At 35.5% G+C, this 13063-nt stretch overlaps 1 protein-coding gene across 4 annotated transcripts in view; it reads left to right on the top strand.

The window, feature by feature from the left end:
* Positions 1-13063, top strand: part of HMCN1 (hemicentin 1) — a 483427-nt gene that overhangs the window by 121095 nt on the left and 349269 nt on the right. For all 4 annotated transcript variants that reach the window (XM_045452692.1, XM_045452695.1, XM_045452691.1 and 1 more), the window contains 2 exons: positions 9081-9239; positions 10818-10940. In XM_045452692.1, the coding sequence (XP_045308648.1) occupies positions 9081-9239; positions 10818-10940 (282 nt within the window). The remainder of the gene's footprint in view (positions 1-9080; positions 9240-10817; positions 10941-13063) is intronic.

The following is a 13063-nucleotide window of genomic DNA, read 5'->3' on the forward strand; positions in this document are numbered from 1 at the left end:
CAATACATCAGAAATGAACTAACACCAGTTAGAGATTTAATAGCACTGATCTTCATCACCAGATGATACCTGGGGTCCTCCTCTGGAGCTATGTCTGGGAAGCTCTTTCATGTTTGAGGCCAATATAAGATTTGTTTGGCGATGGTATCAGATTATTGAATTCAGGTGCAGTTACCAGCTCAGTCCCTCAGATTTTTTCATATAAACTTTAAACCAGGTCTCATACTTCTATATTCATGTTGATTTTTGAAAGTCCTCATTTATCTGGTCTGTTTATATATATGGAATCTCCTCCTGTGAGATGATCTAGATCTTAGTTCACCAGTTTTGTTTAATGGCTGCTAGCTCTAAAATAGCCCATACAATTTGTCTGTCTCAAACTTCCCTATATATTATAATGTTCATAAATTATAATGATTTTATTAGTAAAAAATGCATTGTGTTGATAATTTTTTGCCAAGACCTAAAGTAACATAAGCAGTATAAATATATTTTTACGCATAAAATAAAACACACATTACACAATCACATTATAATCTCCATTAACTACCCAATAACCAAGATAATACGAAATGTGCTGGGAAGCATATAAGATCCATATGTGAGTGTTGGAGTAGAAAGGAAGACAGAGGTTTTAGTGGGCAGGCTGAATCTGAAGAGTGCTAAGTAAAGACAGAGAAGGGTCATAACCCAGGGAAAACAGGGAGAAAGAAAGCCTGCCTAATCCTTGAATAGACAGATAATGACTGGCTGCAGGGGCCACCTTAGACCCAGAACCCTGCCCTCTTCTGGCTCATTCTCTCTGGGCAAACAAGGCCATATAGTAGGAGAGATCAGGAATCCCAACTAGGGATCAGGATAATGTCTTAATTTTGTGGGAAAAGAAAATAAAAAGGTGTGGAATCCTTGATGGGCAAGGGAAGGAATTCTCTTTTTTTATTTAAAAAATTTTTTTAATGTTTATTATTTTTGAGAGAGAGAGAGAGACAGGGTGCAAGCAGGGGAAGGGCAGAGAGAGAGAGGGAGACACAGAACCTGAAGCAGGCTCCAGGCTCTGAGCTGTGAGCACAGAGCCTAACGTGGGGCTGGCACTCATGAGCCATGAGGTCATGACCTGAGTTGAAGTCAGAGGCTCAACTGACTGAGCCACCCAGGTGCCCCGGGAAGGAATTCTCTTAAGTAGTATGAAGGTGTATCAATTTCTGATTTATTAATGAAGATATTGAATGCACGGTACATAGTGTATCCTTTATTTAAACTGAAGTGAACTGAATCTCCTCCTAGGCCAAACAGGAAGGTAGTTCCAACAAACTGAAAGATCAATTGCTGAAGAGTTACTACTGGCAAGTAATAACCTGAAAGGCAGGAAATGGTTGTAATTGTTAACTTTTAATGCATCTGAAAGAAAGGTCAACAGTTTTTTGATGCCTTGATTTGGATTCCACCTTCTCTAAACTCAGAGCAGCATGGTGGACTGCCTGGACTTTTATTTTGATTATAGAGATTTGAAGTTTGGGCTCTGAAATACTCCAATTATCTTTCAGTACATCCCTGCCATAGTTTCTACAAGTGATGAAGACCAAATGTCACTGATGCATTAGGGTTCTGTAGTCATTCTAATTTATTTTATACTTGCTTGAATGAAATTTTATGTTAGGTTCAATGCAATGTAATGGTTTCCACATGTACCTTTTGTTTCTTGCTCATAGAATCACATAACTGTGTTTTAAGAAGAACTGAGGGTTGTAAACTCTCGTTTAGCTTGAGACTGAGTTTCATTCCTGAATTTTATAGGTAAAGGGAAAATTACAGAAATAAGACATTTCAAGCAGTGAGTATTCCGTGGGAAGGAAAAATACAGTCTGACTTTGAAACAAGGCTTAGTAGGTTGTAGTTGTGTTAGAATAAGGGCAAATACTATAATGCCAATAATACTTATTTTGGACTTAGGCATGAGCCTACCAAAAAAGTTTTATTTTTTCATTGCTTAGAGTTAGACATACCTGGAAAACAACTGGTATAGGCACCATTTTCAGTGAAACTGGATGAAGAAAATAGAATTGAATTGGGTTGACTAGAAGAGACATAATAAGGCATAGGTGAGGGCCTGCTCGGAGATTTCCAGTACTCTGATCACTTGTTTGACGAACATTTTCCCATTGGGGTTTGGACAGGGACCTCATTTTTCTCCAACTCTTCTCAGGGTTTAAAGGTTCAGTTTAGTTCATTGCCACTCCCACATTGTCTTATATTTAGAAAAGACAGCATGATAATCTCTATTTTATTACTCCCTTGACTGATAAGATTTCTGTTTATTCCTATTTTATCTTGCTTTCTAGGAATTTATTTTTTAACATAATTATCACTGTAACTCTGAGGTTACAGTTTTTTTCTTTAATTCCAGGAGCGACATTTACTATGAAGGGTCACATGCTTCTGTTTTTCCAGTACACATTTTTTTTCTATCTGAAGTGTCTTTGGCAACTTAGTAAGTTGTAGCTATCAGTAGAATTCTGAAGATAAAATGAATATCAAAATACTGAGCAAGAATATGCCCACTGATACAGATAAGTTCTATCTCAGAGTTCAAATAAAAACACAGTTAACAAAAGCAGTTTGCATTATCATGTATGTGTGCAGGTTTATGTGGTTTTAGGGAATACATTTCCATTGCCATGTTTGTTTTCTTTTGTTAAATATTAAACCTGACACCATGCCATGATTGAGAGGGAGAGACAGAGAGACAGAGAGATACAGAGATATGAGAGCTTGAAGGAGTTAGTTTTGTATACCACTTAGAGTATGTATATATAAGCACTTGTACTTCAGGAGACCTAGCTCTGGAATTATATTACTTGAAATGAGATGGGCTAGGCTTGAGTAAAGCTCAGGCTGAACACAGAAAGCACGCCTAGATTGTGTCAAGATTGTTTTGCACAGTCTCATTCATTCATATACTCACTATTCATTCATTTATCCCTTCATTCATCCAACCACAATGGACCACTTACTAAGTTCTTCAAGGAATAAAGATATAGTGGGAGGAAACATAAAAATTACAATCCAACTCAGCAGATGCCACAATAGAAGAACGTACAATATTCTGTGGGCATCTGGAAGAATGAGAATCTTTTCCCCTTTGCTTTTATAGTTTTCTCTTACAGGCTACTTGCTTGAAGTCACAGAGGTTGATGAAAGTAATAAAATGCCTCACTGGAGTTTGCATGAAAGCTCAGGCCAGGCAGAATTGAATTCCAGTCTCTGTTCTTTCACTTAAAAGTCATGTGACCTTAGGAAGAGATTTTAAAGATTCAGTCCTCTGGCAATATATTGTGCTAAAAATGATACCTACGTCATCAATTGAGATAAAGAGTAAATACCATAGTGTATGTGACAGTACTCTCTTAGTGTTTGGCTTAGAGTAGATATCCATTGAGTCAATACAAGTAGGGTATCTTACTACCAGTAAAAGTGTCAATTAAATTAATGAGGCTTTTCATAGATTCAAGTTCATCAATTCTAAATATCTCCATTATAGATGTTTTATGGGATATTATCTTACTGTTTTTTCCCATTCGGTATTCATATCAAAACATAAAATGTTAAGACTTTTTAAAGGACTACTTTTTTAAAGTGTGGAACTAAAATGTAAAATGGTTTGTTTTTAGTGTTTCAGTAATAATCCCATTGCCCCCGATTCTAAAATCTGTACATGAGTTTGATATAGATCAACCTGAAGTATCTGACATTGTGAGGTTTATTTATAAACATGGACATTTTGACAATGGTTCTCTTTAGTCCTGTTCTGCCAAAACTGAGTTTAAGAATCAGAAGATCAAATAATGATTTGAGAAACATTATTAGCAAACCTGTAGATAAGCTTCATATATATCAATGTGCAAAAACTTTGTTTATAAACTTTATGTATACTTAAACAAAGTCAATAATTTATAGATTTTTGGAGTAGATTGTCACTTGATTCCGGAGCCTTAGTAAATTAAAATTACTTAAATTTTGTTTTTAATAACTTCTGACAGAAAGCAAAGTTCGTGGAAGACTTTTAGTGCAAAGCAACAACCTTATAATGAAATCTGCATAACAAAACCAAGTATCATTCTAAAGCAGTGCTGTCCAACAAAAATAGGATGTGAGCCACATGTGTAATTTTAAAAACAGTTTAAATTAATTTTTATAATCTATTTATTTAACTCAGTATATCCAATTTTTTCATCGATATGAAAAATTAGTACTTTTTTAATTTAAATTTTAATTAATTAGAATAAAATATTTGATTCCTCAGCCTCACGAGCCATTATTTCAGATGTTCAATAGCTCCCAAGGCTTGTTAGTGGTCATTGTACTGGACAGCACATATCTAACGTATTCCTTTACTGCATAATTTTAGTGATTATTTATGATTTAAAATGATTAGAAAATCAAACTCAGGTGTCAGATAGGGAGTTTTTAATATAAATTAAATGTAATCTTCCTTTGGAAAAAAACACTTATTTTTCCTTTTAAAAACCTACATCCATAATGAGATAAATAGTTTCACTGAGATATAAATTATCATTTAACAATTATTTTTAATTTTCAGTTATCCACTAATCTAGTATAGACAGAAAGATAATAATTTTAAGATATTGTACTATTTTGGTAAGAGAAGATTTTTATTCTTGAGAACAATTTCTAATCGGTATGGAATCAATATGATTATAATATAATCTATGTCTGCAAACGTGAAATTCAGGGCAGCATAATTATTTTTATTGTAAAGAATACACTGATTTCCACAGCAGGAAAACCACTAAGCTACACAGATCACTCCTAAGGGATATTAAGTACATCTAGTATGGGTTTCTGATATACGTAGGTCAAAATGTTTCCGCTAGACTTGACATTCCTCAAATTTCTGGCTGCTTGGAGACTTTATATTAGTTTGTCCATAAAAGTCAAAGTCTTTGTTTTGAGAGTGTGATATAAAAGAGTCAAGAAATAAAAGGAATGCCTTTCATTTGCAATATATTTGTGAAATTCTCTGTGGAATTATAGTTGTGTGAACTCATCACACTCTTTCCTTTGGGTATTAACCAATATTAAACTTACTATATATGAAGTTCAGTTTTTCACAGAGGGGCTTTTTTTTTTCAGGAGAATAAGGTGTTCCAATAACAGAAAATGTTATTGACCATATAGGTTTTATTAAGATGTGGTTTTAAACTCCTCTATTCAAATTTATAGGGTAAAAAAACAATAATTAAAGGCTTAGAGGTTCCACCTCAACACATGTGTTTTTTTAGGGCTACATTCAAGTTTTAGTATGAATCTCATACTAGAGAGATCTCAATGAGATGAATTCATTTAGAGTAACTTCCAAGGATTCTAATGATCTCTAGAGCCTACTCCTGGGTAATGTTGTAGGATGAACTAAGGCATCCCTGGGTCCTCTTAGAGTAAATTTGAATACAAGTCAAGTGGCTCAAATATTGTCCTTTACTGACTGGACAAGATTTATCATTTCTGTCATTCCTAGTATGCATCCCTGGAGATTTCTTAGCTGTTCTGACTTTTGGTTCATAGAAGATTTCTTCTAATCCCTTGATATTAGCTGATATTAATTAGCAAGAGATAATCTTTCCTTAGAATTATACTACCACGGAGCTAGTGTATTGTGTACTTGGCCATTCAACAAATGCTTGTGGAATGGGTAATTTTTATATTGTGATTCACACTCAGGTGCATGATGTCAAGCACAGTTGAGGAATGTTTTTGTTTAAGTTTTGAAAATTCAATATGAATCTAGTTTTTTGAGCAGTCCATCCAGCAGTTATGGATTTGCAAAGTTGGCTTCGAGTAAAAATTATTCCTATGCAATATATTAAAGTTATTAATGTCCCCAGCAGCTATTTCACACTTTCCTAGCAACAAATGCTCATTTAAGGACATTTATTGCAGATGATAATCCTCCCGCCTATTATGCAGAGGAAAATATGCTATATCATTGAAATGTGAAGCATATCAAAGTACATCTGGAGAGTGAAGAAGTGTATTTGAGGAGTGTTAATAGTGGAGATGGAACAACAGAAAGATGAATGAAAGCACTGATGGCATTACAGTGTGAAGCGAGAGGCATATTTAAAGAACAGGAAGTAGTCCTAGCTTAAAGGAAGCGATTTATGAAGAGGGGCAGGAGGAGAGATAGGAAACTAGAAAGAGAATTTGATCCAACACAAGTAGCGAAGGATTTTTTTTTTTTTAACGTTCATTTATTTTTGAGAGACAGAGAAAGAGAGAGCACTAGTGGCGGGGAGCAGAGAGCGAGGGAGACACAGAATCCGAAGCAAGCTCCAGGCTCTGAGTTGTCAGCACAGAGCCTGACATGGAGCTCCAACCCACGAACTGTGAGATCATGACCTGAGCTGAAGTCAGACACTCAACCGAGTGAGCCATCCAGGCGCCCCAAGTAGTGAAGGATTTTAAGTTGGAACATGATAAAGATAGCTCTTTACTGCAGGCAAAATAAAGTTTGGTGGCAGGCAGAGCAGAAGATTAGATTGGAGGCTATACGAGTAACAAAATCAATGATAAGAAGAGTGAATTGTAGGAAGCAAGGAGGAAGGGAGGGGACGAATTCATGATGGAAGTAGAAGGAAAATGGTTTGACTACTGATTAGGTGAAGGAAGAGGGAGGAGTCCAGATGACTCAGGTTTGAACCTGAATATGGAGGCAGGTGGTTTGATTAACAAAAATAGGGAAGACATAATTAGGGAAAATACAATGAGTTCTACTTTAGACACACGGAAATGTGAAGACCCATAGAACATCTAGGAGTAGATGTTTAATAAGTGGTTGAAGATGTAAAGTTGGAATCTGGGAGATAAGTACAGTCTGAAGATACAAGTGTATAAGTTTTTAAGAACAGTATTATCTGCTAAACTAAATGCCATGAAAATGCACATAAGTAATAATGCACAGCTGATAAGTCCTGCAAAAATAGAAAGGACTATTAACTGAGTAAAATTTCTGGGAGTCTATAGCCGACTTCTTCTCAGAAGTTAAGATCAGGTTATCACAGCTTTCAACCCCCTACCATTATGACATATTTGATGAGTGTTTTAATTTTAGAATCATTTTATAATAGTTGGGGCTCTGTTCCAACTCATTTAATATAATGGTACTCACAGTCTGTAAGTTTTGAGTGGGATTCTAAGCAAGAAAAGATTCTCTGGTTTGTCCAAGCTGCAGTGTAAATAGTTCGAAGCCTGGCTCTTTTGACCCTGATTAGAACTATGGTTCTCAGGATATTGTATCACAGTCTAAGACTGTTTGGAGCCTGGGAAAAGCCCCAATAAGAGAATCAAGTAGAATCTCCAGAGTTTAAAGAAAAAACCATATCACTTTCATCAAGTAATTAATTTCTTTTTAAGAAAGAACTCTTACTTACTGTATTCTGGTGGACTGTAGAACCATAAGGCACCCCCCTATAACCCTAAATTGTCTTGTTTTTTATTTATCCTTTCTAGACTATGAGTTCCTTAAGGACAAGATACTTTACCTCATTATTCATCTTTCTATGTTTAAATCCTAGTGGGGTGTTAAGCAGTTTATTGGTTGCTCAAAACATACTGGTTGAAAGTCCATTCCCTTGGCCCTGTAGTTATTGACATCTATGCTAAGGAAGTAATCAGACATTTTATATATATACATAAAATAAAATAGATTTGTATTTCCAAATTTATAGTAGAGGAAAATTTGGAAGAGCATTAATTTTCAACAGTAGAGAAATGGTTGACTAAATTATGGGATGTAGACATAATGGAATATTATGCAATCATTTAAGCCTGTGATATTTTTTAAACTTTTTTTAATATTTATTTTGGGAGAGAGAGACAGATCGTGGGCAGGTGAGGGGCAGAACGAGCGGGAGACACAGAATCTGAAGCAAACTCCAGGCTCCGAGCTCTCAGCACAGAGCCTGATGCAGGGCTCGATCTCACAAACTGCGAGATCATGATCTGAGCCAAAGTTAGATGCTTAACCAACTGAGCCACCCAGGTGCCCCCAAAACCTGTGATTTTGAAGAACATTGATAACATGGAACATAAGGATAATAATCATAAATGTAAAATATATAAAACTGTAAATACAGCATACTTACAGTTTTATCTATAAACCCCTATAATTTTGAATGAAATAAATGTGACAAGAATTCTTCTTAGGATGAGGACTATTTTTGTTTAGGAAAATATATGGAGCCTATGCAAGTAGAAAATAAAACAGAGATCATGTGTTCGTAGGAAAAATGAAGCAGAGTGAAAAGGGTGACAAAGGGTGTATTTTATATAAGGTGGACATGGATGGTTTCTCTGAAAGGTAACATTTGAGCAAAAACTCAAATGGGAGTTCTATATATGGTATATATGGTTATATATATGGTATATGGGAGATATACCAGTATGTTTGTTTGCTGGTGGGAATGATCCAGTAAAGGAGGAATTTTTGGCAGTGGAGTAGAGAGAAGGGACAGCCAGAGAGGGGACACACAGGAGCTATGTCTTTGATTAGGCACACGTGAGTAGTTAGCCTTAGCTATGTCTAGATGATTCCTTCACCGTGAAGGCAAGGCGGGTGGCTGCTATTACAGGTAGGTTCATAGACACCATGGTGGGAGTTCATGAAAGTTCTCTTCTGATTGCTAATCTTTTCCCAGTACAGTAGAAACAAGGTCATCAAATGAGGGATAAGAAAAGAGGCATGTCGTGAAATAGTCATGTAAGGGAATGAGAAAGTGAGTCAACATTTAATTAGATAAAAAGTATATGACAATTTCTGTTATTTTGTGTATTTTGGGTGAGTTTTTAATTTATCCATAAATACAGGTTTTTTTTCTATCTCTACATAACTCTGTATCTTTTCCATCTCCTGGCAACTAAAGTAATTAATACAGTGGCAAACTGATAGAAAATAAGTGTGAAGAGAACTTGTTCAGTTCTGGAGCTTCTAGAGCAACTTATCGTAACTAAAATATTTTCTTTTTTGTTGTTAAATAATTGCACTTTTTTTCCCTGCTCCTCAACAGGGTGGTGGTGATTGTCCAGAAATGAGTATTGGAGCTATAAAAATTGCCTTGGAAATTTCTCTTCCGGGGTCTTTCATCTATGTTTTCACTGATGCACGGTCCAAGGATTATCGGCTCACTCATGAGGTGCTACAGCTTATCCAACAGAAACAGTCACAAGTGAGTAGAAATCAGCCCCCCAAATTTTCAATCTGAATACAGCTGGAAGGAATTCAGGCATACCTTGGAGATATTGTGGGTTCAGTTCTGACTACCACAATAAAGCAGATATCACAATAAAGTCAAATGAATTTTTTAGCTTCCCAGTGTACATAAAAGTTTTGTTTACATTGTAGTCTACTCTCTTAAGTGTGAAATATTATCATGTCTAGAAAAACAATATATATACTTTAATTTAAAAATGCTTCATTACCAGACAGTGCTAACCATCATCTGAGCAAGTCATACTCACTGATCACAAATCACCATAGCAAACACTAATAATGAAAAAGTTTGAAATACTGTGAGAATTACCAGAATGTGACACAGAGACATGAAGCGAGCAAATGCCATTGGAAAAGTCGTGCTGATAGATTTGCTCAATGCGGGGTTGCCACAAACCTCCAATTTGTAAAAAACAAATAAACAAACAAAAAAAACACAGCATCTGTGAAGCACAATAAAGCAAAGCGCAATAAAACAAGGTATATACCTGTATGGCACGTGAGAGGTTGCCTCTCCTCTTTGTCTATACTTTGTGTGGCAAAAATCAATAATTACAACTATTGATCTGTATATATGTTCTCCAATATACATGTGCCATTTAATTTAAACATAAGTGGATATGTAGTATTTGTGCATATTAATACCTTGTTTTTTAATATAGAGAGGAAATGATGGGGGATTAATGAAAGTTCTTTCTTTTTTTTTTTTTAATGTTTTTATTTACTTTTGAAAGACAGAGAGAGAGAGAGAGCCAGTAGGGGAGGGGCAGAGAGAGAGGGAGACACAGAATCCCAAGCAGGATTCTACAAAGAAGGCCTACAAAGAAGGCCTGTGTCTCAAATATCACCTCCTATGTGGAATCTTGTCTGAGTCAGACTTACTCATTGTATCAGTTAGCTATTCCTGTGTAACAAACTGTTCTACTCTCAGTGGCTTAAAACATATTTGCAGGGCTCCATTGGTCTAGTCAAGGCTTGCTCACTTGTGTGTCTGGGGATAGTTTGGGTTTAACTTATCTAGGCTGATCTTTGGGGTGACTTGGCTCTGTCTCACGGGTTTCTCACTTTTTTTTTTTTTTTTTGAGACCAGTAGGCTTGTTTAGGCATGTTCTTTCCATGGCCAAGGCAGAAGCACCAGAGACCAAGGGGAAATATACAAGGCCTCTTGCATGTAGGCTCAGAACTGATAGAATGTCCCTTTTGCCTTGGGCTGCTGCCCAAAGCAAATCACATGTCCACGCTTTGATTTGGAGATGACAAATTAAGCTCCACCTCTTAAGTAAGAGGGACTTCAAACACTTTTTCAAAATGCATATAGAGTGGAATATATATATTATATATTAATTATACACGTATGGTATTATTATAGACATGTATGTATATGTATATGTATATTATATATGTAAGATGTATATATAATATATATGTATTCCAGTTTAATAGTAATATGTTAACACATAATAGGTAGTCAATAAATACATATTGATTTATGAAAACCCTTTAAACTGTCTTCTTTTTTTAAAAAAAATTATAGGTTGTATTTGTGCTCACTGGAGACTGTGATGACAGGGGCCATATTGGATATAAAGTCTATGAAGAAATTGCCTCTACAAGTTCTGGTCAAGTGTTCCATCTGGACAAAAAACAAGTTAATGAGGTCAGTTTAATCAAGTGGGTCTGCTTTATTATTAACTACATTACCATAATTAGTTAGGCTGACCTAATTGTGACAGATATGATTTCAAAAACAATTTGCAAAGCGATTTTTGTTCCCTGCCCTAGTCCACAGGTCAAAGTATTAAACCAATGTGGAGAAGCATAGATTTGTATAGTATTAGTTTATACATTGTATTCTATATTATTTAGATTTAAGCATAAATGTATTTAAAATTTATTCAACAGGAATTGAAAAGTTTTGTAGATCTTGTTTAGTAAAGTCAATTTGTATTTCTGATGCACAGCTTTTGAATAATTGGTAAAATAAGGTGTGATGGTTTACTGAAGTCGAATATGAAAAAGTTATTGAGCAAAATTCTAATGATGTTAATCTCTAAGATTAAAAGTAAAAAAAACTATAAGTAAGTAACTTATGTAGTTAACTAAAATTTTTTATGGTAATAAAATCTATAACTTACATACTAAGAAAATCTTGGTATTTTCTAAAAAAGCGCTTGAGATACGTCTGTCACAATTCTTTCTCCTTTCTGTTACCTTGTTGTGGCCTCACTATGGTAAGAATTAATTAATTAATTTATTTATTTATTTATCTATCCATCTATCTATCTATCTATCTATCTATCTATCTTCCATTTAAGTTTCTAGGAGCATGCCAGTGCTAAGATAAGGTTTTATGTAGGCACAATTCACATCTGATTGATGTGGTTACTGTTATCCAAACAAGTTCTATTAATTTCATAACATATTCCTTTGAGTCTTGAATGAAATGGTTCAGTAATTCTTCTTATACCTAAAGAATTCTTATTACATCATGGTGGAAATAATAGGACATTGCAAATTTCTAGAATAATATCTAGCAAAAATATTTTTATCAGCATATGATATACAAACTTGGAAGGTTATTTTAGTGTAAAAAATCTTTTGTTGAAGAAACAGCCTTAAGAAGGTTATGGCTTGAGTCCATATTGTGTCCATGATAGAGATTCTGAAATGTCTGGGCAGGTCTGACAACTACAGGGGAATCCTTTAGCAGTTATTTGTATGAACATTTGCATGAGAATTTGGGAACCTAGGAAGAAAAGAATTGGGGAAGAGTACAAGACTTTCACAGGACCTGGGTTTCTTTAATTTTTTTTTTTAATATTTATTTATTTTTGAGAAAGAGACACACACAGAGTGTGAGTGGGGAAGGGTCAGAGAGAGAGGGACACACAGAATCTGAAGCAGGCTCCAGGCTCCCAGCAGTCAGCACAGAGCCCACCTGACCCAGGGCTCCAACTCACAAACTGTGAGATCCTGACCTGAACCGAAGTCGGCCACTTAACCAACTGAGCCACCCAGGCGCCCCCAGGACCTGGATTTCTTGTCCCATCCCATCGGCTATGTTTGACCTTAATGAAGGAAAGCCCTCTTGTAGTTGTTTTTAATCTGGAATTGTATAACACTCTGGGGTACCGTCAATATCATCAGCATAAAGTAGAGGGTATAAGTAAGGAGAGTACTGCTTTCTCTTGCATCAGTGAGGACACCACCTGCTTTGGGTGTTGTGAAGTTCCAGATTAAAAGTGACAGTGGTCTTCTGCAGAAAAATGGGGCAGAAGATGCCATTCCCAGTGGACATGGTGGTTCTGGCAGAAAGTGCTAGAGAAGAGAATAGGCGAGAAGAGACATGGCTGGCACCTCGGGCATTTGAAAGAACAGTTGTTCAAACCTGTGAGTAGTCAGGCACAACTTGGAACTTCCCAAAACAAATTGGATGAACTTTTAGGGAGAACCGTAGGACTTTATTAGGAGTTGGGCCCCAGAGCTAGAAAATAACATGGTGATTCTCATAAATGTAACTCCCATTTATATCCATATACCCAGGGAAAATGGACTAACACAAAATTGAAAATATTATTGTTGTCTTAAATGGAAAAAATAAGCCCTACAAAGATACACACTTTAGTTATTAAATAAATGGTGTGATGCATAATTTTTGTAGTCCTAATAATTTTTAACAATTCTGACAATTACCAAGTAATTTACAAGAATAACAATTTATAAAAACTTGATATAAATTGCTGAAAATTATAGATACAGATATATAACAGAAATTTAACC

Source organism: Leopardus geoffroyi, chromosome C3, assembly GCF_018350155.1.
Source record: "Leopardus geoffroyi isolate Oge1 chromosome C3, O.geoffroyi_Oge1_pat1.0, whole genome shotgun sequence".
In the NCBI taxonomy this organism is placed as follows: domain Eukaryota; kingdom Metazoa; phylum Chordata; class Mammalia; order Carnivora; family Felidae; genus Leopardus; species Leopardus geoffroyi.